General features: G+C 40.9%; 1 protein-coding gene across 10 annotated transcripts in view; it reads left to right on the top strand.

The window, feature by feature from the left end:
* nhsl1b (NHS-like 1b) overlaps positions 1-25650 on the top strand; it is a 114716-nt gene that overhangs the window by 45485 nt on the left and 43581 nt on the right. Inside the window, exon 1 of one of the 10 annotated variants that reach the window (XM_035995608.1) lies at positions 6361-7846. The exons of 8 other annotated variants lie outside the window; for them this stretch is intronic. In XM_035995608.1, the coding sequence (XP_035851501.1) occupies positions 7579-7846 (268 nt within the window). In that variant the 5' untranslated portion in view covers positions 6361-7578. Of the gene's footprint in view, positions 1-6360; positions 7847-17595; positions 17945-25650 lie in introns of those variants that run through there. One more of the 10 variants, XM_035995613.1, reaches the window with a different exon arrangement.

Raw genomic sequence — 25650 nt, 5'->3', positions numbered from 1 at the left:
GTCAGTGTAAATGACGCATCACTTCCTTGCAAAGCCTCATGGGAGTCTGAAAAGGTTGCCTACACTCTTTTTCTACATGCACTCAAGGTACTAGAACACAATTTATTTTTTGACTCAGCACTGGTGCTCTTTTTAATCCTATTAATGTATGTGACTGCGGAAGGACTGACAGTAAAGGCAGTTTCAGGTTTCCTATTTAAAAGCAGTGTTGAATGGAAACGTGTAAAAGATACAGTAAAAAAAAATAATTTTCTCTCATAAACGTGTTTTAAGAACACGAAAGGCGGCGATAAAATAGATGATTAGCAGAAAGGCATAAGAATGCTTTAAATGTACTTTAATATACTCAACAAAAATGAATAAGATAAAGAGCAAGATAAATGGGGCAGTCAGACATTCTGCCAGTGGAGGTGAAGTCTAAGCTCTTGGGTTAAAGCGAGCTCAGCAGATAATGTTTGAAAATAAGAATAGGATGCAGTGCACGCACTCAGAAAGAGGTAATACTAAAAGGTAATACCACATCTAATCAATGTCTATGTAAGTCTTTATCAACAGGTCAAAATCACTTTAGTCTTTGTTTAACCTCATTACTTGATCTTCTTTCCATTTCCTGCAACATGCTTTGCCTCCACATACAGTATGCACCACCACAGTTTATTTACATATTGTATGATAGAGTTACACCAGACTTGCAGGGTTCTCACACACATCTGGGACATCTGTGTAGAAAGCAAGTATGGGAAATAAATTGGGTCATTTTTATGCCTCTGTGCCGGCGACACCTGTGGCCTTAGGCATTATGTTTTCGTGTTGTTCGTCCCTCCCATTCATGTGAACACAATATTTCAGGAATGCCTTGAGGACATTTTTTCAATTTTGGCACAAACGTCCCCTTGGACTGAAGTATGAACTGATTAGATTGTGGTTGTTAAAGGTCAAGGTCACTGTCACCCTATATAACACGTTTTTGGCCATAACTCAAGAATTCCTATGCTAATTATGACAACATTTCACACAAATGTCTAATGTGTGATAACATTTTATACCCAAAACGTCATAGGCCAACTTCACTTTGACATCGTAATGTTTTGCAAAAACACTTTTCTGGCCATAACTCAGAACAGAAGGGGAGATTTGTGACCATATTTCACACTTGTTTGGATACTGAGTTGGTGACACTAATATTGAAACTGTTGATTGTTTAGATCTTCTGTGCTACCGGGTTAAAGATGTGTGCAGCATCTACGTTTCGCCCAAAAATTATACTTAATATGTTTTATTAAATTGCTTCAAAGTCTTTTTTACATACAGTATGTATGCATGTGCCTTTTATACACTACACAAATATATGTGTGTGTCTAAGTAAGGAGAAGAGGCCCTCCTCACCCGTTGGTGAAAATTCCAACAACTCTTGTAGGCACCTAATATAGAATGTACAGTGTACACACACACACACACACACACACACACACACACACACACACACACACACACACACACTGGTTGAGCATACTTTCCTTGACTTACATTACTTCCCTGGAGGTGTACCCTAATTTAAACCATAACAAATGCCTAACTCTGACCCTTAAATCATACTTTAGACTAACTTTAAACTAAATTAATTTTCAGTTGATCTGAATGTGATTGCAGTGAAACCAAATTTGGGAAAACAAGTTGTGTTCCCAAAAAGACCTGCTGTCACCATTCACCAGGTTTGGCTTGGTATTTGTCTCCAAATCTGGCCTTTGTCAAAAACACACACACACACACACACACACACACACACACGTACACACAAACATCAACTTCCATATAACTGTCACAGTAAATGTGGGGTGCTGTCTGGTAATAAAAGCCTTCCGCTGTGGTGAAGCTGAACCCCTGTGTTTAACTGGCTCTGTGAATGTGTTACTGCTGAGAGACACTCTGTGTAACTGTACTTACTGGGATTTGGAATTTGGCAGACAGACTCAGCCAAGGCTTTTGTCTTTTTTTTTTCGGGGCCGTAAAAAAGACAAATGTGGACTAGTGGATGCACTAAATGCTACTTTTGTGTGTTGGCTGTGAGTTGCATCCAGGTAGCCTTATTTACTATATTTACCCTTTGTGTGACAGTGTCTGGTCAGTGTGTATCAATGTCAAGCGTTGCCAGCCTCTGATGTCTGATTGGGTTACTTGGCAACCAGGTGTCATGTCACCATCTCCTGTCTGTGTCACGCAATCGGTGACTGTGTGTGTGTGTGTGTGTGTGTGTGTGTGTGTGTGTGTGTGTGTGTGTGTGTGTGTGTGTGCGCGCGCGCCAAGGTGAAATTTATACTTTCCACCTTTGTGATGTTTATTTAGCAGGATATGTCATTTAGTAGGCTTGGCAAGTTCGCCTTCATTCGGGATTTAGTTTTTTCAGAGTCAGAAGTTTTATCTTCATAATCAGTGGTTTCAAAGGACTGTATCCACATTGTCATCTAGTTTCTGTTTCTTTTTATTCGCTTTCTGAATAATTTCCCACTCTGTCTTTTTGATGCAATAACCTTTTAATTGTATCTGATTCCATGTCATTTAGCTGTAATTTCGCTGGTAGCTTAAGTTTAGTCCATTACTGTCTGGTTTTATGTTTACTTTGGCTCCTGCCCCCCTCCATTTATGTGTGGGAGAAAAGTCTATTTTAAAGGAGAATTCCGGTCGATTTCAACACGTAGCTCTGATGTTTGTAAATTTGGAGTGCTGTCAGTAGCGAGAAATCAAAAACAATCGGTGTTGCCTACACCGTGTTATCCTCCTGCTAGCGTTAGCAGCCAGGAGGCTGAAACCGGGCAAGTTTTAAACATTTTTTTAGCCTCTTAACATGTTCAAATGTCATTACAAGTGCCTACCCATGTGAAGTGATTCCTTCCAAGTGAACACAGTGAATCTGACTGCAGTAGATGTGAAAGAAATGCATAAAATGTGTGCTAATTCAGCTGTTTAGTTCCGCTGTTGAGACGGCAAGACGAGTGCACCAAAAAGAGATACAAAAATATTTATTAATTTAATGATTAAATAAGGTAGTGTCTCCAAACTTACCTCAATTATAACTTGCCTCCTGCTAGTTGTACTACAGCACTTACTTTTAAAAAATAAGCATATGCTTATTTTTGAAAATATTTTTGTATCTCTTTTCGGTGTTGTACTTTGTAGATGGTCCCGAAGCACTCGTCTTGCAGTCTCAACACCGGAACTAAACAGAGCTGAATTAGCACAACTTTTATGCATTTCTTTCACTGTGTTCACTCGGAAGGAATCACTTCACATGGGTAGGCACTTGTAATGACATTTGAACATGTTAAGAGGCTAAAAGCATGTTTAAAACTTGCCCTGTTTCAGCCTCCTGGCTGCTAACGCTAGCAGGAGGATAAACGGTGTAGGCAACACCGATTGTTTTCGTTTTTCTCGCTACTGACAGCATTCCAAATTTACAAACATCAGAGCTACGTGTTGAAATCGACCGGAATTCTCCTTTAAACAGCATTTTGTTTACGGTTTGAATCGTTTCACTGCTAGTAACTGCCACATGATATTATCATATGTTGATCATACTCACTTCCTTTATACTACATATTGCCTGGACCTACAGTGTCTGGTGCTGAAATTACACTGTTTAAGTTATTGATTAAATTACTGTAAACTTGTTTCCACCACTTTAGGAATTTTGCATTTAATACAAACACTAGGGGAAAAAATGACCAGACATGATACAGTACATCTGCCAATATACTGCAGATTATATCATCAAAAGTTAACACTAGCACAATCAACCTGAAACAAAGATACATTCTGGGAATTTTGCAATAACGATTAATTTCCAAGGTTACAGAAACAAAACAAAAAAGAAAACGTAAATTTTCCCTTCTGTCAGAGTCATAGTTCTTTATTTAAGTTCCTAATTTTATTATTGTCTCATTTTGATTAGTGGAGCATTTCTTTATTAGTGGTATAAAGCTGATATGCATAAATATGCTAAATTAGTGATCCAAATGTAAATTAAAGCACTGGCACGGCAAATTTGGATTACTCAAAATTTCGGTCTTTTAGTACAAACACCACGCACAATTTTTTGTTTTCCGATGCAGTTACTTAATCAGTAGTTATGGTAAACATTTGAGTCATACAGGCCCAGAGTTTGACCCATGATCAGTAAAGAAATGGACAAAATGCATATTTTGAGATGCAGAACTCAAACTCATTATTTATAATATGATTATACCTCCAATTCTTAAGGCAAAAAAATACTTATTGTTCCTTTAAAGACCAAGGTGTCATAATTAGGCAAATGGATGAAGTCTAAGACTAATCTTAATATTCTCCTGTGACAAGAAGCAGCCAAACCAAACCTGGTAAATGTCCACTATGCCACTACAGATATCAGGTTGAACATATTGATTATGGTCACTGCTGTCGCCTCTCTGTGTGCAGCCTTAAGGGAATAAAAACAAGGAGATTTATGAAAAGGAAGTGAGGTGGGGGTTGAACCAGGATGCTGACTCCTTATGCTGACCTTTGACTTTTTAATCCCCTTCAGGGGTTATGGTACTAAACGAGCTTTTCTTCCTGAAAAGAGGAAATCAATAGACTAAACTGGTCTGTCTATTTCTTGCATGGTATTTTTTGCAGATTGTCTTCCATGTAGGCTTGTTGCTGTGAATGGAATCATTTCCCTTGTCAAAGCCAATTAATGTCTTGCCCTTTACTGTTTTATTTACTGGTTTTCATTTCTACTTTAAGCCGTCCCTTTATCGCTGCACAGTAGAGAGTATTGCAGGTTAATTATTAAAGGACTGTAGCTTTATGTGTCATCAATATGGACAAAGGTCTTAAAGTGTGTGTGTGTGTGTGTGTGTGTGTGTGTGGGTTACATGTTTGTAAGTTAAGCCGGGACTTCAGTAGCTGCCAGTTGTCCCTTTGTGTAAACAGCAAGTGCTGAGATAGTAGATTTCCCCTCTAAAGGGAAAAAGAAAATGAGGTCGGGACCTGTCGGAGCGATTAGGGTTTACACCACCGGTTTTCTAGGTTTACACCGCATCCCAGCCACAAATCTGGGATCAGATTTCAGCAGTGTAATGGATCGATCCTCAAAAGTAGGTCATCAAAATCAAGGTTGTAGCAACAAGGAAGTGAAAGGCTTAAGGGGTTACAGAGGCACGTGTGCTTCATACACTTACATGCACACAGGCAGCGGTGGTTTATTGTCACACCTTGGTGGTCACACTCCCTCTGCAGTTACACTTGGTTGGGAACGCTCCACCTCCCTAACAAACTTGTAGCGCCCCATAAAGACTTTGTTTTTGCCTCTGAGGGCCTCTGTGTGTTATTTTAGCCTACCTCAACTATTTGTTGAGCAGCTAAATATGTGTTGTGTATTAGGTTTTACAAAAAGAATATACACCGTTTGCATATTTGTCATAAATCTTTAAAACCTAGAACTTAGTGCAATCTCTTAAATATTTGACGGATGCATCACTTTTGGGTGGGTGTTTTCATCACCCCATTATTATGTCATGTTTGTTGTCGTCTTCAGGTACTCTAAATTTGTTGTTTAACCAGTTGCTTCCAGCACCTAAGGCAGAGTGTAAGTTTACAGTATTGCTATGAGAGTGTCCTTAAACAGTCATAACATATATTTGAATATACAGCTTAGTGCCTTAAACATTCTCAAAATGTAGTGGTTTCCAGTCTGACACTGCAGATCTACAATGTGTTCTTTTTTAAGATTATTTTTATGGACATTTTCGGCCTTTATTTTTGACAGGACAGCTGAAGACATGAAAGGGGAGAGAGAGGGAGAATGACATGCAGCAAAGGGCGCAGGTCGGAGTCGAACCCGGGCCCGCTGCGTCGAGGAGTAAACCTCTATATGTGGGCACCCGCTCTACCAACTGAGCTATCTGGGCACCCTACAATGTGTTATTTCATATTCTGTAGCTGTCCTGGTTCTTTACTAATTCAAATTGGCAATCAAAATTTATTTTAGATGAAACACAACCTAATACCGCCAGTACCTCCGAAGGATTAAACATTGTGTCTTTTGTCTCAGATAAAGCCCCTCAGAAGCACCCAAGGGGCTACAGGCGACTAGGATAACAAGGAAAGTAAACAGAAGGTTAAGTGTGGAAAGAAAAGTATGAGGGAGGGAAGAAAGAAGCAAAGGAAGGAGGGAGGAGTGGTTGCCATGCCGGCAAACGCATGGATGGGAGGGGCAGAGATCAGGGATCACAGAAAACAGAGGGAAAGAAAGAGGGAGGGAAACAAGAAGGGACGGGCTGACTCGTATTTCAGCACCGTGGCTACTAGGGTTGGGTGTAACCCTAACCTTATAGTCACAACACACATAGTCAACTCTCATAGTCAGTCACACACTGACCAAGACCGGAGTCCAGCGAATCCTCACCAGCGCATACTGCTTATCAGGCTGTCTGTGTGTCACACTACGTGTGTGTTCAGCAGGTGTGGGCTTCCCTTCCTGGTTCTTGCTTTAGCACTTGTGCTCAGATCAGCTGACTGGAGATTCAGATCTAGACGGCAGTCAACACCTGGAGTTTTTTCACAACATCAGCGTACTTGGCGTACTTCTTCCTCATCCACCACTGACGACGATACACCAGGGAATGCGGTCAAAACAGAAGAGAGAGGAAGAAGGAGAAAGTGTCGACAAGTAGTTGGATGAATTTGAAAACCCTGAGAGGCGGCGTCATCTTTGCCTGCTGCATCTACACACACACACATACATTATAGAGGATTTAGAACTAGTGGCGGGAGGACATCGTATGTGAGTGTGTGAGTATGCATGTAACTTCATCAGGCTCCGAATAGACCCAGTGACGCTGACACCTCTTAACCTCCTGGTCCGGCCGGGCACTGAGATGGTGCGAGTCAGCTGGTGTGTGTGCTAACAACTGGAGATAACAACACTCAAGAGCACACACGGTTGTAAACAACAACCGCTGACTCGCTGTGATTGAAAAGTATCTTAACGTAATTTGGAAACCTCTCTCCACCCTGTCATGCACCACCAAGGAATATTATAGCCAACAGCGAGTGTGCACATACAACTGTGTGTATCTGAGCGTGTGCCGCAGAGGGGTGGTGATTTTCCAGATTGCTGGATTGTCTAATTACCCCTTTTGGGTTTGGGAATCACGCCCGGAGTCTTTAAACACCAAGGAAGAGAAGAAAGGAAAAGAGATTATTTATGTCTGGCTTTTGGCCTGTGACACAGAAATGAATTGAAGGAGAAAGAGGGTGGAAGTTGAGACTGTCCGGGTCAGAGTCATGATGTGGATTTGTGCAACCAAAGTAAAGAAAAACTGGGTTATAGCTGAACTTCCTCCTGGAACTAATTTAATACTTAACATGGAATCTGAATAGTTTGAAGCATTTTAGTGCGCAGACCTGGATGCTGTATTCAAAAATGTTTGGTATTTCATGATCTGGACTTTGAGTGAATATCCACCAACCAACCTAAGGATCTACATCTGAGCGATATTTTTCCAGGTGGTTTTGAAGATATACATCCTTCCATCTTAGACTTGCTTTCCCTGACTAAGGATGAGAGGGGAAAGGAGGTATGCTTCCTTTCGTAAGGAGAAACCCGCAGGCCTGTCCCGCGCTCTCAGCTGGCTGAGCGTTTCCACCCTCTCCCGCCGGAGCAAACGCATCTTCCACAGCCAGAATGAGCTCCACGCCGTCCATAACCGTCAACCGTACTCACACTCGCACACTCACCTTCATACGGCTGACAGAGACGAGGATGATGATGATGATGATGATGATGATGATGATGACAACTGGGTGTACCAGCCTCAACACAAAATAGGTGAGAGGGGAGAAAGCAATGAAGAGACAAGCTATGTCACTGCTTATTGATTCTGTTTATTGTATATCTTCCAGTAGGGCTAGTCCAATACACATGGTATGTTTGGCTTGGCTGCATCACAACTTGTCACAATGCCCTGAGCTCATGTGAATGAATTTTTGTTCTCGCTCTCAGCCCGGAAGCCAGTTAATGACTTGTTTACTTGCACAAGCAAAGCAAGAAGTGGGACATTGTCTTTTTATGGCTCCTTGTTCTCCATCTCCACGTCCCTGGCACTTCCTGGTTGCTATAGGAAGAGCGCAGGAGGTGTCCACGATCAGTGGGACTGTTAGGGGGTCAAAGGGCACTTTGTCCGCGCGAGAGGTAAACAATGATGTGTCTGCCCGGAAGCAGACGTCATGGGGATGGTGATGCCACAGGCTGGTGGCGATGTGAGAGTGTATGTATGTGTGTGTGTGTGTGTGTGTAGAGGCTTGCATAGCTCATCACTCAGATGTAATACAGTAGAATAATACGTTTTTCTCGTTTATATATGGACATCATCTTGACTGAGGTAAGAATGCCATTTATACTTCTCTCAGTACCTTAGGGGTATTATGTTTCCTGATTAGGTATATTATTTATTGGTTAGTTGTGTGTGTACATGCAAGTGTGTATTTGGCCAGTGGTGTCAGTAAGACTTTGGGGACAATGGTTGTAACTTTAGCCAAACCATAACCTGAAAATTGGAAAAGACACCGTTGCTGCTCTAATATTCTCACCACTTTTTTCATTAACTGTGACTGCCGTCATCAGTGACAGGTCTGTTTCAGCTGGACCATATCAACAAAGACAGCGAGGGCTAGTTTGACATCACTCGCTCTATTCATACTTTATAAAATTACTCAGTGATGTATCAGCTTTTAAATGTATTAGCTGTTTGCTTTGCTAATGGTACATGATGTCCTTACCTACATGTTAACGTGTCCATGTTGATATGCACAGTTCTTATACCTTTTAGAGATTGTACTGACACCTTAAGTGTCATGATTGTTCCCGTTAGTTACCTAGTTCTTAAAAACACGTGGAGCTACTTAAGCATAAGTTGCCATTTGTTGCCCCACAGGAATGTGGAGCTTGCTGCTGTTGTCTCAATCTTTTCTGGTCATTCTATCACCTCCGAACCTGCCCCTTCCTAAAACAGCTCATGGCCGCACATGGCTGCACATGGCTGGAATGGTTTGAGGTCCTCAAATTTTTCTCTGAGTCAAAGGGGAGAAGCTGCAGCCAACATTTTGGAATGTCATCATTAAACCCAAGGCTTTAGATGTTTACCACATTATATCAGTTTGTGTAACATTGGTCTTGATGTAAATGTAGAACCTTTAATGTTTGTCATTGTCAGATGATTTGCACATGAAGTAAATAGTGATGGTCCCCTGTAAAATATGTACTAACTGTTGTACTTATGCAGAAATGGTCCTTGTATCTGAGCCAAATCTTTATCTGAATATACTGTATATAATTAAGGTACACCTTTGTTTGTTCTGGCATCTATCATCCTGCCTTATTTAGAATCTATCTATCTTGTTCATGTTTGCTCCCTCATGTAGTTCTTCGATCTAACATGACGTTTTTGACACATCTCATTTTAAGTCCATAATTTAATAGTCTGATAGGGTTGATTTTCCCTATTGATTATTTGGTAGGAAGAGTTAGGAAGCAGATTGAAATTGGTCAATTCCTTGTTAAACCTTAAAGGAAGGAAGGGGGAGTGTTAATTGATCTTGAATTGAAATGAAGTGTTTGCACTAGTGGATTTGTTTTTTTCAGAGACTGGCGCTCTCTCTCCTGTGCTTTTATTTATTTATTTATTTTACACATGACACACCCTCTTTTTTTCTTTATTTCTTTCTCTCTGTCATACACACAGTCTGTATCTTTTTTTATAGCTAATTCTAGGCTAGAGACAGTGTCAGAGACAGGTCAATATAAAAGCTATTCCATCCATAACTCACACACAAGCATAAACACATACTGTACGTATGCACGCTGCACACCACACAGAGGAAACATCTCATAAGAATACCTCTCTTGAACCTGAAGTATTTATAACATCTGGATCTTGCTTCCACATGCCTGCCAGGACCCATAACAAGACGCATGGGCAGCCTGTGTGTAAATATAGCCCTAAAATGACTGCCTGTGGCTCCAAAACCTGCAATTTTGACGCAGCCTCCAGCTCGACTGGTTGGGTGTTTGCCGCAGTTGCCAAGGAAACGGGTGTGCGAGTGAGTGTTTCCTGGTGTGGTTCAGTTTGACCTTGCTATTGGGAAAACTCTGAACCAATCATGTGTAAGAGAGCCGTCTGCTACACAAGCTGCTATTGGCTGTCCTGCTGAAGACCTGACTTGAGGTGGATTAACAATACTGAGTTGTGACTGGGATCAGAAAAATTCTAAACAAAACAACACAAAAAGTAATTAAATATCTGGTGTATTAATAATATTCATTATTTTTATTCCTGGAGTGAGAAAATTCTCGTTTAACTTGACTCAATATAGTTTTTCACCAGCAAGAATTACACAGAGAATGATTTACTTAATGTCTTAAAAAACGTACTGCAGGTGCTCAGTCTCCCAATTCCATTCTATATACTAATGGTGTGAAGTATGTAATACAAACTAATTTTCATAGCCAATTGTTTGGGCAGTTAGTATTAAAAAAACAACAACATACTAACGGGAAATAATTAAATACCTGCACTGATGATTGTTTTCTAAGCATTTACTACTTTTTTATGATTATTTAATGGCTTTCAGTAGGTAGCAACATGGGGAGAGAGTTGTGTGACATGCAATAAAGTGACCCACAGTGACGTTAGAGTTATATGGTATGCATCTTAACCACTCGACCATCAGGATGCCCCAAAGATTTAATACGTTTTTTGTTTTATGAGACATTCCTGGAACTGTTCTCCCAGCATTCAACATCTTTTTTAATTTTCCCTGCTGTGAACAGCTCCTCGGTTTTCTTTGTGCAATGTGCTGTGGGACAACAGTTCAAATCAAGTGGATTTAATATATATATATCAACATCTCACATAATCAAAACCTGTAATGCAGGGGGACACATTTCTTTTCTGATGCCTAACAGAGGAAACATTTTGATTATAAAGCCTACTACACACCGAGCCGATAATCGGCCGTCGGACAGTCTGGCGAGGTCAGTAACTCGAGTCTATTCGGTGTGTTCTGTGCCGTCGTCCATCCGAGGGGCCGTCGTCCTTCATTTTGGCCGATTTGACATGTATAATTGGCGGGGCGGGCGCTGCCGGCAGTCAGACTCAATTGACCCATCTGATTGGTAGAGTGCTAACCCGGAAACGGGGAGTGGAATGAGCGTGACTAGAGTCTCTCAAAATCGGACGAAAATCTTTTAAACTGACCTTTGTTGATCTGAAATGAAGACAGATTCAGCAACCGCATGGCCTATTTCTCGCTTAAAATATTTTCAGAAACACGTTTAAGTGAACTATTTTAGTACAGTATGAGATCGTATTCTGAACAAGCCGCCATGACAGTCTGTCTTTGAATTTCCAGAGAAACTAGACCCACGTAACGTGTTCGTCCAATCAGCTGCCGGTTTTCATTTTTGGGCGACAATACAGATTAGCGCCGCCTGCTGTTATGGAGACGTATTACGTCTCGTCGCTTTGGTGTGTTCCGAGCCACTTTTTTGACTAACTCGGGTAGACTTATCAGTCCAACTGCCTTTTCTGCCGAGGGTCGGCCATCTGGTCTGTGTGTCTGGGCCTTAAGGCCAGAAGCCTGTAGGTAGCAAAAGTAACAGAGATTGAGTAAAAGAGGTGATTGTGTTTTCACTGATATCTTCTCTCAGCCTCCATCAACAATTTGAACTCACTTTTTCTCTCACTGTCTCCTCTCTGTCTTTCTCGCTTTGCCACACATACAAAGACACACAATGACCTGATCAATCTTCTCAATCAAATCTATTGATCCTCTCTACGTGGCTGTATGTCTGATCAGTCAACGGCAAGGCACAATGGCTGTCCTGGAGGGCCGTGTCAAGAAATGGATTGGACAGTTGGGCCCCGGGCAGCTTCACATGATTACTTTACGGCTACTTGCCGTGTATGCTGTTTATATGTTGTGTACAGCAAGTCACCGAATGAAATGAACTTGATGACTCCGAGTCTAATTCATTGAGATATCCGTTGTTGGCAAGTAGGAGTGCACCATGTTAACATGCAAGTAGGGAGATTGAGGGATTTAGTAGAAACGTGTGTGATTTATATATCTACAGTATGTCACTGGTTTTCTGTATTTATTTATTTTAATCTTCATTTACACATTTAGGGCAACAACATATTAACCTAAATATTAACCACACCTTGGCACCCCAGTGTTGTGCAGCCAGAACCAGAATTGGGTCTCACATCAATGAGCTGTTTATGAATTTAGGCTGTATGAAAATATCTTTTAGGACATAATTGTCTGTGAGAGATGCATATTACAATTTTGAGAGCACGTTTTTACACACACAGCACCCATCATGATTATGTAGTCCATGTGTAAATCCAGATTAGCAGATGATAATTCGCTGTAGGGGGGAGTTGAGATGTATAAACCAGCAAGGCCTCATTAAAAGACGGACATGAAAATCTGGTGATGTGGCCCACAGCCCAGGGCGTATACACACTCCTGCTGGACACAGAAATAGATATGTTTACATACAACATACTGTACATGCACACTTAATGTTAGAGGGAAGATGTGTTAAAGATAAAACACTTTTTACAGTTTCTAATCACCTTTTTCTTTCTGTCTTTCTCTCCTATATGCTGACATTGATTTGGTGATTTTCAGGTAAGTCACTTTTTTCTTTCTGACCCACATACATCCTTCTTATGTCTCTGTTAGTTGATCCCAGATCAGACCTACTGTATGCTGAAAACCCCTACAAAGCCTGCCGCTCATCACAGTCAAGTTTTAGCCTGTATTAAATCGCATTAACTCGTATTTCCCCTTAAAAACCAAATCTCTGACTTGCATCACCCACCTTTTTTTTTTTTTATCATATTGTATGTATCCTATTACCTTTTGTATTATGGGATCTAATCCATGAATGCCCTGACTCGATGATGAAAAGGGGAGGTTGAGGAAAAACAAGTGATTGTATTTGTGAACATGATTTCAGTTTATAAGGGGATAGAGATCTATGGCTTATGTTGATAGGATGCACTGATGATTTCCAACACAATCCAGAGGTGAGAGATTATAATCCAAATATACAGGAGCTGTGATGATGTCATGTAGAGGGGATGATCTTTTTCAGTCACCTTTAGTACAAATCCAATCGTGTCTTCTGAGGTTTTCTATTTCTTATTTCTATTTATTACTACTGATTACTGTTAAACCTGTTTTAACTGAGAGGTCTGGTCGGCTCAGATTTTTCCAATTCCAGGTTACTTCTCGTTGCGTGTCTAAATGTTCGTGTTACCGTAAGAGTTATGTTTGCTACAACAAGCTTAGTTCTTATCTGCATGTGTTATTTAGTTTTATCTTGTACTGACGTAAAGCTCCCAGCAGACAGTAACAACATGTCCTGTTTGTGCTGCACTGGATACCTTAGAAGATGTGCAGTACACTGAGTTAGATAAATAGTGACTGATGTTTAAGATAAGATACTGTATTGACATGGGGCCTTTGACACCATCCGGCCCTGCTGATATTGTTTTATTCATAGACAAAGACTGTATTTTGAAGAATGACAACAGTGGTCAGTTAGAATGCCTCTGAATGCAGTCTTTATGTCCTCTAGTTACAGTATGAGACAGCCATTTAAGCAGAAGACCTGTTACCATGCAGTCCAGTGCTGAAATGTCCGTGAAGAAGACCATTTTCAAAATTGATCAGACACAGCTTGAACAAAAGGAAGGGGATTTACATAATATTATACTCTTTATACATAAAGTTTACTCCAAGGTGCTGGAAAGGAGGGTTCGGCCGATAGTCGAACCTCAAATTGAAGAGGAACAATGTGGATTCCGTCCTGGTCGTGGAACAATGGACCAGATCTTTACTCTCGCAAGGATCCTGGAGGGAGCCTGGGAGTATGCCCAACCGGTCTAAGTGTGTTTCGTGGATTTGGAGAAAGCGTATGACCGGGTCCCCCGGGAGATACTGTGGGAGGTGCTGCGGGAGTATGGGGTGAGGGGGTCTCTTCTCAGGGCCATCCAATCTCTGTACGACCAAAGCGAGAGCTGTGTCCGGGTTCTCGGCAGTTAGTTGGACTCGTTTCAGGTGAGGGTTGGCCTCTGCCAGTGCTGCGCTTTGTCACCAATCCTGTTTGTAATATTTATGGACAGGATATCGAGGCGTAGTCGGGGTGGAGAGGGGTTGGAGTTCAGTGGGCTGGGGATCTCATCGCTGCTCTTTGCAGATGATGTGGTCCTGATGGCATCATCGGCCTGTGACCTTCAGCACTCACTGGATCGGTTCGCAGCCGAGTGTGAAGCGGCTGGGATGAGGATCAGCACCTCTAAATCTGAGGCCATGGTTCTCAGCAGGAAACCGATGGAGTGCCTTCTCCAGGTAGGGAATGAGTCCTTACCCCAAGTGAAGGAGTTCAAATACCTTGGTGTCTTGTGACAATGGGAGGACAATGGAGCGGGAGATTGGTCGGAGAATCGGCGCAGTGGGTGCGGTATTACATTCAATTTATCGCACCGTTGTGACGAAAAGAGAGCTGAGCCAGAAGGCAAAGCTCTCGATCTACCGGTCAGTTTTCGTTCCTACCCTCACCTATGGTCATGAAGGCTTGGTCATGACCGAAAGAACGAGATCCAGGGTACAAGCGGCCGAAATGGGTTTCCTCAGGAGGGTGGCTGGCGTCTCCCTTAGAGATAGGGTGAGAAGCACAGTCATCCGTGAGGAGCTCGGAGTAGAGCCGCTGCTCCTTCGCGTCAAAGGAGCCAGTTGAGGTGGTTCGGGCATCTGGTAAGGATGCCCCCTGGGCGCCTCCCTAGGGAGGTGTTCCAGGCACGTCCAGCTGGGAGGAGGCCTCGGGGAAGACCCAGGACTAGGTAGAGGGATTATATCTCCAACCTGGCCTGGGAACGCCTCGGGATCCCCCAGTCGGAGCTGGTTAATGTGGCTCGGGAAAGGGAAGTTTGGGGTCCCCTGCTGGAGCTGCTCCCCCCGCGACCCGACACCGGATAAGCGGACGAAGATGGATGGATGGATGTTTATACATATTTTTCAAAATAGATAAAATAATACAACCAAAATACCGCATGAACATGACATAAAGAATATAAAGCATAATAACTGATAAATAAATACTGTAAGTGTAGAATCTTTTAATCGTTTCTAACAATATACTTAAATTAATCATGTTTTGGAGTTTCATGATTACAATCAAAGTAAGCAAAATTGTCTTTAGCCAAGTTTTAATCCAAATGAATTTTCAGACTATCAGCAAAAGAAATGGCAAATGACTGCATGTTTTCATCTACTGGTGTTATATTAAAAAAATTACATGACATTGCTCTTAACATAATAGCTTAAGAGTACGCCAGAAATTCCACCTCTCTGCTTTTACCACTTCAGCTTTGTGAGAGCAGACCTCAAGTGCTTCTTCACAGTCAAGGGTTTTGTGGTGAAGGTTATAAAGTTAAAGCCATTTGGGGTGAAGCAGCATCCAATTAAGGTGGAGGTTTGATGAAGTCAGGTTTTATTGTCTGGTCAGTTGGGTCTATTCAGGGATTTGCGTTTGTTTTTAATTGTTGATTATTTCCAGGGTTGTGTTTTTGTGGGATTCTCATTTTATGCACTCAACCTTGCAGAGGGGCTCCATGTCACTCACACTGTGTCTCACACACACACACACACACACACACACACACCAATCAGCCTGTAATTGGTGACATCTGGTCGAGGCAGACGTGACATAACATGCAAGCCGTATTGGGGTGGGATTAACATGTTTATAACAAACACACACACGCACACAAGAACACTTACACTCGGATAGTACATATACTGTATTACAAATGTATGTTTGAAACACTGTACTGCTGTCACATTGCTTTATTGTACTTTTAATGCGGTTATTTGGACTTTATTTGATCCTTTTTTTTAGGAACCTCTATGCAGAGTTTACATACCATACCCTACCAAAAATAGCTGCTTGCTATACCAGCCAGTGTAGTATGTCTCAGTGTCTGACTAACATACTGTATGATAATAGAAAGTCTTACCTAAGTCTCTCCATCAGGTCTATGATAAATACCTAATGTAAAGGATTATAACCCAATGTGTAGAGTAATTTAAATGTCACTGTAAGCCTTTATAATGCTTTATGATGTCACAATTGCTATAATTACTCTTAACTGTTTTACATGAAAGGTCATAGTGTTGTGAACATGATGGTGCTAAACCATAATGAATGGAGCCATAACACAGCTTATAAAGTAATACACACTATATGTTCTGTATGTCGCCTTTGTTATGTGTATCTATAATACATGATAGATATTGGCTTCAGAACAGAAGTGAATGCAAATAAAAATAGTGTTACTAAGTTTTACATCACTTCCAATAAATTAGTTGCGATTAGAGGATGTCACCAGGTGCCCTGGCAGGCCGAGTTTGTGACTCACCTGAATAGTGTTTCAAAGATGTGCTAATCAGTGGATGTAGTGTTGAATAATGAATGAAACCTGCACACTCATAATAAGCTAGCTCAGTTTATTGGTACATTGTAGCTTGTTAAATGGGTCTTGACTGGTTTTTACCTTTTTAAGCTTTACTAACCCTTTAAGCAGTAACCAACTGTGTTTTTGCAGAGTAAGAGAAATCCACTGCAGAGCCTCATTGGAAATCAATGGCATTTTGTATTCAGTCAGCTAACCTGGAGTAAGCTAAACTTTATGTTGACACAGTGACTGTAAATGTCTATCGTCGCTGTGTTTGGATTTTGGCACCCCACACATCATAAAATCCTGGATTGCTACTTTTCCAACAAAACTACTTGCTTTTCTATTTCTACTCAGTCGCTTTCTAAAAATCTGCTCTTAGCTTCTGCGTGATTTTTGTCCTCCGCTTTTATTTATTTATAAATTATCATTTCATTGTCACAGTAGTATTGTAATGGCACTAAAGCCCAGGCAAGGCCTATGTACTCTTTTCTCAGTTTTGGGAACATACTGTAAGAACTGCTACTGCTGTACTCTTTGAGTTGAGCAAGATAGAAGCAGCAACTTAACATCCAAAGGCAAATGCTATGTGCCAGTATGTCACTTTCCCAATCCCTTGTTTAGCTGCTGGTAATTCAGAACGGCCGGTGCGGAGGGTTTGGGATGCACCGAGCTTGTAGCTGCTCCTGATAACAAACAGTTGAATTGTGGGGATTAAAGCGATTATATTTGATCAGCGCACAATGGATCGGCCTCAAGCCAGGGCCCCCTGCCTCCCTCTGAACTGCTGACTTACCAGATTCTCTACAATCACAATCCTCGATGAGGCTCGTGCTCTGTGTGTTTGTGTAATTTTGTTTTTATTTTTCAAAAATGTAAACAATTTAAACAAGATAATGATCTTGTTTAAATTAATTTATATACTAAATACAGTTATATTTATACATTTAAAAGTTTGAGATTGAGGCTGGGCTTCTGGCTCTCTACCTCTTGCCAACACTGATGGGGGCGGAGAGATGCGGGGGATTGTCAGCGTGGTACTGAGACATTCACAGATGCAGGGAGAGAGAGGGGAAGCAGCGTGAGGGGGTCGTGAAGCAGTTTCCTGCCGTGTAGAAGTTGGCTAGCTGCCACTCACGAGCGTGTGCGTGTATGTGTGTCTGTGTGTGTGACGGGAGAAAGAGAGGTAAGGAGATGGCGAGAGAGGCACAGTGAGAGAGGAGTGTGTCTGGATCTGTGCGTCTGTGTGTGAACGCCTTGACCGAGCGGTGTAGAGAAAGAGAGGGAAAGGGGGAGAGGAAAGGAGGGCTAGAAAGTGGAAAACCAGGAAAGAAACCGGCATTTGTTTCTCGTGGATAAATGGAGATATAAGTGAAAAGCCATGTTCTGTCTGAAAGGTAAGTGTGTGTGTTCATTACATGCATGTGTTTGCATCACCCCAGTGTGGGACTTTTTCCGACTTTCTGAGACAAAGAAAAGTTGAGCTCCAGCTGTCTCCTCTGTGTGGAAAGTAATCTCTGTCACAGAGGCTTCCTCCTACACAATGCCCTTCCTCATGTGTTTTTCTTTAGTTCTCTCTTTAATCATTTCTTCCTTTTGTTCTTTTTTTCTGTCTCTAAATCGTTCAGGTTCACTGACTTTAATCCTACCTCTCCTTTTTTACTCCGTCGATTTGCTTTTTGATCGCTCTTCTTCTCAGTCGCTCTCTGATTCATTCTTGATTTTGGGGAAACAGAGAAGAGGTACCAATATTGAAACCTCTATATGCAACTCACTATATGAACTTTGAATTTGCTTTACTGTGGAGTGTGTATTACCGGAGACGAGTGACGTGTTTGTGTGTCTGAGTATGTGTTGTCCACTGTAACAGCTGGTGAAGCTGCAGTTGCTGGGCTGCTGTCCTGCAGAGTATGGCCATGTGTTGGCTATTACTTGACTGACCAGTTAAAATGAGATAAGGGGAAAACTGGCTCCTCTTTTACTGGCAGTCTCATTTTGCATTTTTGTGTCTTCTCACACACTCTCTGTTTCATTGCTTGGCTATATTCCAGTATACTTTATGCTCGATCTATGACTGCATAACTCTGTAATGGCTCTTTCTCTTTTGTTGTACACAAACCTTCCTTCCGACTTCACCATCCGCTATGTTTTATTAATGGAGGCATGAAGTTGTCCAGTAGATGATATGATGCTGTTGACCTTAAGGAAAACAGCAGCTCTGGTGTTGGCAGCAGGAGATTGGTTTCCATTGCTTTTTGTCTTCTTCTTTTTTTGGAGAAATGATGACATCTTGATGCACAGATGTGAGAACATCCTATTGGCATTTTCATCATGGATCTCAATTAAAACTTAAACTTCATTCCTGTGATTTTGAATATCATGAAATGTGAAGAAAATGCCCCAAAATTGCACAAAAGTGTTGGAAAATACAAATATTTTTGATCGTTTCTGTAAGTATACAGCTTTTAAGTTGTTGACCAGCTGTCATTCGACATGTTTAGTTGTTTTGAAGAATAAACTAAACCAGCAACAGTCAGACTACATTATATTGTACGAAACAAACTCTTCAAATGCAGGAAATAAAGATTTGGAAAACGTGAGTTTTTAAGTTGAATAAAAAGTGAGAACTTCAGGCCTGCAGATGCAATAAAATGAAGAACAATATGGTGCTCAGCTGCATCTTACTAAAATGTCCGAACTGCTCTTATCTCAGAAATGAGGAGATCATCCCACACTTTCTGTAGCCTGAAGATTTATGGCTTCCAGAAATGAGGTAATATAAACTGAACACTGCAACTATTTGTGGCAGTATCCCAGTTCATCAGCTGTAGGCAGTAATTTATGTTTTCAGTTACACTGTTTCAACATTATGTGACTCTGGTCAATATGGAGAGAAACGGATGTGGGGGTTGTGTTGGAGAAAATTCAGTTGTGTTAGAGGAAGTAATTTACCATTTTAAAACTAGATTTACTGGTTTAACTTTGTATTCTTCACTATGTGTGCTTAATTCTGACCAACCAACCAGTTGTATGGTAGAAGGAAGGTCTTTTCCTGCAGATCATATCGCCCTGCAGAAATTATACTTTACTATGTAAAATGTTTAAACTGTGTCATATGTCTTCTATTAGCTGCAGTACCAGTTTTGGTTTCCAGCTCCAAAAGCTATACAAACTGACCCAAATACTGTGCATTACATTAAACACTGTGATTCAACCGGGTAGATTACTCTACATTGGTTGCCAGTTACAGAATGTCTGCTTATGTTATGATTTAAACAAGTCCCCTCCGTAGTGGTTGCCAACTCTGGACAGATGTGACACATTTTCAGTCCATGTTCCTCTACATCCAGCTGTGGCCAGAGTGGATTCTCATCTGTTTTGACCACACACTCACTCCCCTACTCTCCCGCAGTAAAGCCTTGCATTTTAATGCAAGCCCTTTGCCAGACCACTTGGTGTGGCTTTTGCTATGTTACATAAGTTATTTCTTCACTCAACTAGAATATGTTAGCTTAGAAAGGAGACATTAGATGGGACTGATAGGGATTAGTTGCCGTGATTTTGGAAACCTCGTTCTCACTCAAATTGAAGGTTTCCTGCAGTGTGACGGGTAAAGAAATGCATAATTTCTGTCTATGTTAGTAAATGTAAGCCTTGTCAAGCAAACCTGTTGCAGGGAATTCATCTGACCTTCTTGTTGTGAGGTCCGTTAAGGGCAACTTGGGCCATGTGCAATCTGGAAGAACATGTCTTGAGTGGAACTTGGTGCCATAATTCCCTGGTTTGTTCTCAACCACTCTGATTGTAGTTCATTCAGATGTGTGAGCATTATAGCGGCTTCAGATGTTTTGGTTGCGAACAGCAGTTGAGGAAGAAGTGCAGATGTGCTGACATACATACACAGATGCTTAGTTGATAAAGCGTGTGCACTTGGAAGCCAGAAGCATCATCTAGTTTGAATAAGTTTAGTGTAATTAAGTCTTAATGTTAAGTGCTCTGAAGCTTATTTAATGAGCGTTATTTTTCATTTGTTTGTAACAGATGAACTATATACAGTATATTCTGTCATTTCAAAACACTACTTTTTGTTGAATAGGATTAATCCTACTGAATTTCTGAGCTGAAATGATTAATCGATTAGTCAATATGAAAATGAATCTCCAACTATGTTGATAATTGATTAATCATTTAGATAATTATTCAATGCCAAATATTGACTCTCTTCCAGCTGTTAAATATAATTTTACTATTTTCTGTAATTGTATATACTAAGCTATAAAAAATACACATATATATATGTGTATATAAGCAGCAAGTTTGTTGCAGCCCTAGAACCCAGTGAGACAGAATTCAGTTTATCTTATCTGCATCTTATCGTATTGAGTAAGGCTTAGCTTTCAACATTTGTAAGTAATTAAAGATATAAATAACATAATAGCATGATCTGATTTTGTTGGCTGAGAAAGCTAAAACACTACAGATATGCATTGTCGATTTAATATGGATTCTTGCTGAGTACAATGAATTATGTTTCGAAAATGTGTATTTTACAGGGTCTATATTTGATCTTTTATTAAAAGAGATACTGATTATATAGAATAGAGATGTTTTCGAGCATCTGTACTGTATATGCGGCCTGCTTGTGTGTGTGAATTGAATTCCAGGAATGTGTGTGTGTGTATGTCTATGAGCTCCACACACTCCTGGGAAGGCAGCAGGAGTACAGTGTGGTTTTTCTCCAGGGCAGCCGTGTTAGATATGACCCACATAGCTATATGTGTAAGCCTATACGTATTTACTTATTTATATTTAACCTCAACTCCTTCGTGGCATTTCACTTAGGATTCTCACCTATGTGGCACCTACACATCATAGATTAGAGACAGGACTTTGGAAAGTGCAGCACACTTATGGACAAAAATGGGTTAGTGGTTATGATCAGTTTTTAATCTGAAATATGTATCTATATTATTAATAAAGCAAATACTTAAGGTTATTGCCCTGTTTTGCTTCATTTCAACATTTGTTCAACTAGTTCTAGTTAATAGTTCTATGTTCAGTTCAATCTTTCCATATTGGCATATGTGCTACCCAAGCCGCAACCTTCAGGGCTGAAAAATGAAGCCAAAGCGTAAGTGCCAAAAACTTCAGTTCATCGCATGGCCACTTGAGGCTGGCTCCAAAAGGGAGTCAATCCCCATAGACCCCCATGTTAAAATGCCCAACTTTACAGCAGAAATAAACATGTTTATAGCCTGCTACAAAAAAAATATTCTATACTTCTCTACTCTATAGCTAATTTCCCCCTTCATGACAACTGTACAGGGGGGATTTTTTTTATAACTCACCCAGTAAAATTATATTAAGTATATTAGTTAAAGTTATGCATAATTAAGGGTGTTCCGCTTTAAGTGACAGGTGGCTGCCGTCACAGGAGGTGAACGTAGTCTGTAGGCTTCATTCGGCCCGCCTCAGCTCCATCCAGTTCCACCTCTTTGGCATTTACTGCTTCAAGTAGAATATTTGCATGTGTTTACATTACTGGTAGTGAACAACTGAGCCTATGCAACTTGAGAAGACCGTAACATATGTTGGAGGAAATTGCCAAAAATCTAAATCAGAGATGCGTCTGATTTTTAGGAATCATGCGTAACTAACAAAGTTTTGACAGTCTTTTTAAGCAACCCCATTAAACTTCCTTCAGTCCCTTAATAACCAGTGCACCTGATTGTGCTGTGTGTCTGGAAAAACTATGACCCCTTAACCCGAGGCTGACCCACTACCTGCCCTCTGGCCTTGTGGGTAGTGGTGTTGATGGATGTTCTCACACTCAATGTGGCAGGCTGCTTATCTCCAGTGGAGGGGAAGAGAGGAGCAGGGATGACAGGAGAAAGGTGTTGAAATGTAGACAGCAAAATAAGTGTTTCCAGTGTGGCATAGCTGGATTCTAAAGCCATTTAAAAAGCTGTTTGCCAACATGAGACTTGAAATGAATACCACAACATGAGTAAATATTGGACATGTAGCTTTGAATAATGAACTTACTTTAATAATACTTGTATTCAATTGACTTTCTCCATGTATTGTACATTTTTGCATTAGTAAATTATGCCAACTTTAAAATTGCCATGGGACTCAGAATGAGATGTTGACCTTTGTCAAGAAGTCAAACTCTTCCAAAAGAGGACAAGATTTCTGGTCTTGATAGGTAAACAATAGACTCCAGTGGACCATTTGTCCTCTGAAAAGAGTTTACAAAACAATAGCTTTTTGGGAAGTTTAGGATGATGTTGGAGTCAGCAAGGGGGCCTTACTGTATTTTTAGTTGGAGAAAAAGTTTCTTAGCAGGCGAGTGTTAAGCTGTGGTATTTCTAGGGACAATGCTGGAAAAGTTTTGTTGTGGGTGAGGTTTGAAAAGACAATGGCTGACCCCCTGTGGATGAGTGGATGACTTCCCCAGACAGAGGACTAACTCAGCTTGCAGGTGCTCTCTCAATTCATTCAGACCTATGTATCCATGGTTACCATTGTCCCTTCCCTAAAGCCTCCCTCCACCCGTCACACACACACACACACACACACACACAAACACACAGTCTGTGTGCACATGTGAGTATTCATAGGCATAGGAGAGTTTATATACACACAAGCATGTAAACACATATATTGATACATACACAATATGCACTATCCCAGCTTGTCCTGGATGTTGCACTGTTCAAGAATTGGGTACACACACACACACACACACACACACACACACACACACACACACACACATATATATATATGTCCTGACTAGTAATAATCCCTATTCATGGGCAGTGGGCTGTGAGAGTCTGACCGCCATGCATGCTGGGTCTGGGCAAGACCTGAACATTCACAGCCAACTGAGACACACGTGTTCTGTATGTGTGTATTCACACACCCAACTGTCACCACTGCAAACATACATGTTTACCTGCTTGTAAAATGCAAATAATGTATGTTAATGTGTGTCTCTGTAAAAACACAGCCTGTTGTGATGTTATGACACTGTTATGTGTGCAGGTCTGCATGACTATTCAGCCCCTGATGTTGTTCTTTGTGTGAACTGTATTACCCACTGTGTCTATGTGTTTGTGGATTTGGGGCAACAACAGAGTTGGTGCAAATTAGGCCACAATTTGAATCGTTTGGCTTGCCCCATGGGCTATGCGTGTCCACACACTGTTTTTATATATATTTTTTTTTTATTTATTTTTGTGTGTGTGTGTGTGTGTGTGTGTTTCTGTAGTGGTTTTGGTTTTATAATCAGCTTGTGTGTTTGGCTGAATCACAATTCTGTGGAAATTATAACCATCGGTAATGGCTGTTTTAGCCTCTAGCTATCTGCTGAGGCTTTGGCAGGATAATGGCCTCCCTATTCCCCCAAAGTTACAATGGGTTTATGAGTGTTCTTGCGCTGCGGCTAAAAATATTTTCATTATAGAGTTATCTGATGATTATTTTTTCGAGTCTATGAAATATTAAAGAATTGGGGAAAAAATGTCCATCCCAGACCAGTTTCCCAGAATAAATGTGACGTTTTCAAATGTTTTGCTCGACTAACAGCCCAAAGTCCTAATATATTCAGTTTACAATGACATCAAACAAAGAAAAGTAGTAAATCTCTCTGGGAGAATCTGGGACCATATCATTTTTTGGCAATTCTTACTTGGAAAATGACTGAAATTGTTATATACAGTACTCACACTGTTGTCTGTCTGTGTTGTATGGCACAGGTGTTAGCCACCACCAGAGGGCGACATTTGCTTGAGTATCCTCAAGTAGTTCTTGCCTCCTTTTTATTTTCATTTTCTTTTTGACCTTATTTTTATTCATTTGAATGTCTGCATATCTGTCTGGTGATTGACCTTTCATTGGTTAATGGGCCTCCACTAGAGGTAGTATCCAGTCTACAGCTTTGTCCAGTCCTATCCTCTGCTGGTCTTTATCCTATTAACCTGATCATATCAATAACCAGCAAAGCTGATTAAGGATCATACACACACATACACACCCTCACCTGGCAGGTTAGTCTGAAGTTTTTACCACTTGTGACTACTCTCACCCTGTGTTTTAATCTGTGTGTGTATCTTTGTTTGCTGCTTATTTTACATCTGTTAGGCTGTCAGAATATAACTCTCAGTCCATCTCTGCCTCACTCTGTGCTCCTCTCTTAGTTCGGCTCCAATTAAACTCATCAAAGCTTTGAAACTTGAAAGAACTAGGTTGCGTATGTTTTCAGCTCGATCTCTGTACTTGATAACACCAGTCAGGGGAGGACACCTGAGGCAGTAGGTTGATATTTGCCTCACATGCAGCTTTCTTCACATTTGAGTTTGCGTCATCCAAGTTAACCAGCTGACGCATATCACGACAAATCTTCTTGAACTTCCACACATTTTAGCACCGGAGGTGATGTAGTTAATTATATGTCCATCTGTGTTGCGTATGTGTGTGTCTGTCACAATCGGAGGCTAGGGCTGGAGGCTGGATAATCTGGGTTTACAGATTAGAACAGCAGCGCTGAGGAGCAGAGGGAGGAGGAGGAGCTGAGAGGAGAGGTGAGGAGAGGCCATGTGGACTCAACAGAGTAATGCTGGTGTTCTGTCTCAGATGCATGGACAAAGAGGAGCAGCATGTTCTTAGACACGGCAAACTTGTCTGAACTCTCTGTTGAAAGATGAAACGTCATCTCTAATTTACCAATTGAAGGCGCTCACCATCATTGGCCATGAACCCTTTCTTCTTTCGTAAAAATTTTGATGATGCTTTTCGGTCATTGCAAAGGATAAAACAGCATTTAGAAGAAAACATGCTTTAACCACAGGTATTTCCAATTATGCAATGCCATTTTATATCATTTTTTTTTCTTTTCCATTTTTTGAAAGTTCTCGTGATCATTTTTGGTCTGAATTCTTTTTTTTTTGCAATTGTCTGCCTGACTCACGACTGAGAGTCATGCAGGATTTTTAATAGCCTTATGCTGCAATAGTTCTGTGGAATATTTGTTTTTGAGTTAAATCTTGTAATCCAACACTGTGCACAGCCTTCCTTTGTCAGGCAAAGCAATGCAAGT

Source organism: Sander lucioperca, chromosome 19 (assembly GCF_008315115.2).
Source record: "Sander lucioperca isolate FBNREF2018 chromosome 19, SLUC_FBN_1.2, whole genome shotgun sequence".
NCBI classification, from domain to species: domain Eukaryota; kingdom Metazoa; phylum Chordata; class Actinopteri; order Perciformes; family Percidae; genus Sander; species Sander lucioperca.
This window is presented reverse-complemented; position numbering and strand designations above follow the sequence as displayed.